This window comes from Panulirus ornatus, chromosome 8, assembly GCF_036320965.1.
Source record: "Panulirus ornatus isolate Po-2019 chromosome 8, ASM3632096v1, whole genome shotgun sequence".
Taxonomy (NCBI): domain Eukaryota; kingdom Metazoa; phylum Arthropoda; class Malacostraca; order Decapoda; family Palinuridae; genus Panulirus; species Panulirus ornatus.
Window position 1 is genome coordinate 37,743,786 of NC_092231.1, and position 3,682 is coordinate 37,747,467.

General features: G+C 48.1%; 1 protein-coding gene across 3 annotated transcripts in view; it reads right to left on the minus strand.

Annotated features, from left to right (window-relative positions):
* Positions 1 to 2,395, minus strand: part of LOC139749903 (irregular chiasm C-roughest protein-like) — a 21,351-nt gene extending 18,956 nt beyond the window's left edge. For 2 of the 3 annotated variants that reach the window (XM_071664307.1, XM_071664305.1), the window contains exons 1-3: positions 2,112 to 2,394; positions 950 to 1,190; positions 211 to 435 (exon numbers count right to left, since the gene is read on the minus strand). In XM_071664307.1, coding sequence (XP_071520408.1) covers positions 211 to 435; positions 950 to 1,190; positions 2,112 to 2,354 — 709 coding nt within the window. In that variant the 5' untranslated portion in view covers positions 2,355 to 2,394. Of the gene's footprint in view, positions 1 to 210; positions 436 to 949; positions 1,191 to 2,111 lie in introns of all 3 variants that reach the window. The other variant, XM_071664306.1, reaches the window with a different exon arrangement.
* Between the last annotated feature and the right edge of the window lie 1,287 nt (positions 2,396 to 3,682).

The window sequence follows — 3,682 nt, forward strand, 5'->3', positions numbered from 1 at the left end:
TTCAAATTATCACCAATCGATGATGACAACAAATTTCATTCTCAAATGTCTCTTTTCTCCTACGAAGGCAGCTCGGGGGACATTTTACGGTCGTGGCAGCTTCCACAGTCGGGGATTTTTGTAAACGAGGCGAGTACGAACGAAAAGTAACTCCAAAGGCGAACATCTACGTATGTTATGCCAAACGGCGTCTCTCTCCTCAATACTTACATCGGACGTTGAGGGTTTGCGTCTTGCGCGTGGTTCCGACGGCGTTCGTGACTTCACATGCGACGGGGGCGGCGTTGTCCGACCGGGAGAGGACTCCTAGGGGAAGCGTGGCGCCCAGGGCCCCAGCAACCTCGGAGCCGCCCCTGAACCACCGGTAGGTGACGTCCCCTGGATTGGCTTCCACCCGGCAGGTCACAGAGGCCTCCACACCTTCCGCCAGTTCTTCTGTGGGTGATGCAAGAAGTCAAGAGGTGAGTTTTGACAACGCGGACATTATTCAACTTCATCAATCTCTATCCATCTGCATGCTAAACTGTTTCCACCCTATACAAACATCTACTAATGATATAAACTCTATTAACGTCTCCAACAGTTTCTCTATGTCTTTCTATAGTTGAGATTGAACTTCTCTAAATATAATCCAACCCCACTCTACACCCTTTCCTCTTAGCCAACAACTTCTCTTAATATAATCCAAATCCACTCTACTCCCCTTCCTCTTAGCCAACGATTACCATTAACATAATCCAAACCCACTCTAGTTACCTCCCTCTTCGCCAACGACTTAATATATTCCAACCCCTTTCTACTCCCCTTCCTTTTAGCTAAGAACTTCTTAAACATAATCCAACCCCACTCTACTCCCTTTCCTCTAAGCCAATCGATCCCTTACAACGAATCCCAATCGGTCACTTTCATCAGCCCGTCACCTCCCGACCTTCATCCTCCATAACCTCACCTGGCGAGAAGTCGAGTTGGACCTCGGGCGGGTACTCGACGTTGAGGCGGACCGTTGCTGCCAGGGGTGTGTGGAGGGCGGGGTTGTGGGTGAGGCAGGTGAGGGTACGGGCGTGGTGGTGTCGCGTGGGCGTGAAGGTTAGGGTAGCGTGGGCGTTGACCCTCTTCCCGTCTTCCATGAACTCCTTGGAGTGTTGCACGCCGTCGTGGATCACAGCCCCAGATCCGTCCAACCACTGGATCTGAACAACACACACAACACAGGTGTTATACCAGAAAAAAAATGACCATCAACTTCACAAGCAAAGGTTATAATGTCGCTGGTTTTGCATCCGCCTCTCAGACATGAGGGTGGGTTTTCATCTTCACATAACCCACACTTGTATAAAGAAATCCCCATCCTTCTTCATACTTATAAAGTACCATAAACTCCTTACCTTGAACCACTTCGCCTTTTTAGTTTCTTCCTGTAAGTTTATATTTGCAGAACAGTCTCTTTTCTCCTCCCTCAAATAATCTATATCTTCAACCTTCAATTTACAGAAAATTTTGCCTCTACTTAAAAAAATCTAATCCATCACTTCCTTTCGACTCCATAAAAATGACGCTTCCATTTTCGTTCCTTCATGCCAGAGGGAAAGAGGGGTCTACCACTCAGGCCTTCAAGAAACACACCTGCAGATCCCAGACTCTGGCCTGTATGAAGGCACCTCAGAATCTGAGTGAGGTTCTAAGCTACTGCACGCTGGCCCTGAAGACCGTTTCCAGGCCACCAAAAGGCCAACTCTTGACGCCCTGGAAAATATCATCTACTCTTCCAGAACATCGGAAGCAATTCTATCCGGACATCAAAAGTTCTCCACTGTATCTAGCAGATGTAATTAGACTAGAAAAGGTTTTCTGTAAAATTATCCATATGTACAGCGTTTCAACATACTATATGGTGTGCCTAGGGGAAGTGTTGGGAAGGGAGGAACCTCCTACATTTCACCGTTTTCATTTATATACATCAGAAATCATATTCAATATCACTGTCTTCCAGAATGCTATCAAACCACTCATGGTCAAGGTCTCCAGTTATTAGGGTTTCCCATGAAGGCTTAGATTACAACCCAATGGACGTCTCCCTAGCACCTCCTGAATCCCTCCTTCGGCGTCCTTACCTCCGGGGCGGGTCGGCCACCACTACTGGAACAGGTGAGGGTAAGGGGAACGCCCGCAGTGGCCATGGGCGGGTGGGTGACGGTGGGCGGCTGGGGAGGCACAAAGACAGTGAGGCGAGCCACGGCCGACCTCAGTGGCAATTCAGTCGCCGAAGACACTTGGCACTGATACTCTGCGTCGTCCTCCAAGGTCACGGGAGAGATCCTTAGGCTGAAGTCCCCTTCCTCGTCCGCACCTATCATAGAGTACCTGTAGGCGACGCAGAAGAAGAGCTGTTATTAGGGTGGTAATCAAGACGTACAACAACAATACAAACTGAAGTAAGATCCTAATGCTTATGTCTTCCTTCTCGTCCATCCTAATCATCGTATACCTGTAGGCGACGCAGAAGGGCTGTAGTTAAGGTGACAGTCACCAAATGATACGAGAGCAATGTATTTGAAGCATGTTCTTACGAGAATATTTTGGGTTTTTATGAGGTTTTAGGGATGGATCAGTGGTGTCCTTTTAACGTTGAAGTACTGTGAGCATACGAAGAAAGCATTACGGTACGTCAAAAGCTTTTAGACAAAAGTTTAGAGAAAGGAAAGGAAGAGAAGCCTGCAGTGACTGAAAAAGAAATTCACTTTTGAAGTTTTGAAAACACGTAGAGAGAGAGAGAGAGAGAGAGAGAGAGAGAGAGAGAGAGAGAGAGAGAGAGAGAGAGAGAGAGAGAGAGAGAGAGAGCATTCTCTCGTGAAATCCAAAGTAGAACACAACTGTAGTCTTGAAGTAACACAAAAGGGGGAAAGATAAAATGAGAGCCTCTGGGTCTGTCGCCTTCATTACAGTTGTGCTGAAGGAAACCTTGAAGGCAGAGCTCTGCCCCTGGGGCACGTAAAGTATTGCGTAACTAGTGTTTCAGGGACGTAAAAGCGGGGTCCGAAAGAGTTCCTGAAGAAGATGCTTCAAGTAGGACCTCCAGTTGGAGTAGAGAGGAGAAAGGTTTGAGCCGTGGGCACCGATAGGACAACATTAGGCGTGGACGGAGATGTTGGAGCGTCTTACAGACACGAAGAGGAGGAGAAAAGACACACACACACACACACACACACACACACACATCCACACACAAAAAGAAACACCTGACGAAGGAAGAGCATAGCAGGATAATCGAAGATATAGATACTTCGAGGTCTGAAGTGAGGGAGTGGAGGGGCATTACCAGCGAGTGAGAAAAAGGACTCAAAAAGAACACCTGTCCAAGAATCCAGAGGGGTCAATGCAAGACCAAGAGGGACGGAAATCCTACCTTGGTCCGCTTGCTTCAAAGCTCTAGCCAGGTGTGCCAGCAACACCATGAAGGCCAAGATAATGCTACCAGTGGGGAAGGGCGCGGGCTGGACCGTCGATACCGAAGAGGGGAAACTACCTTAAAAAAATCACACACACACAAAAAAAAATCCTCACCGGTGAAAGGGTGGAGAGAAATATTGGGGTATTGAGCTGGACGAGGGGACGAGAAGCGCCTCCATGAATGACGAGTCTGAAGGGGAGACACCGGAGATAATCAGAATGAGGGGCGTGAGGG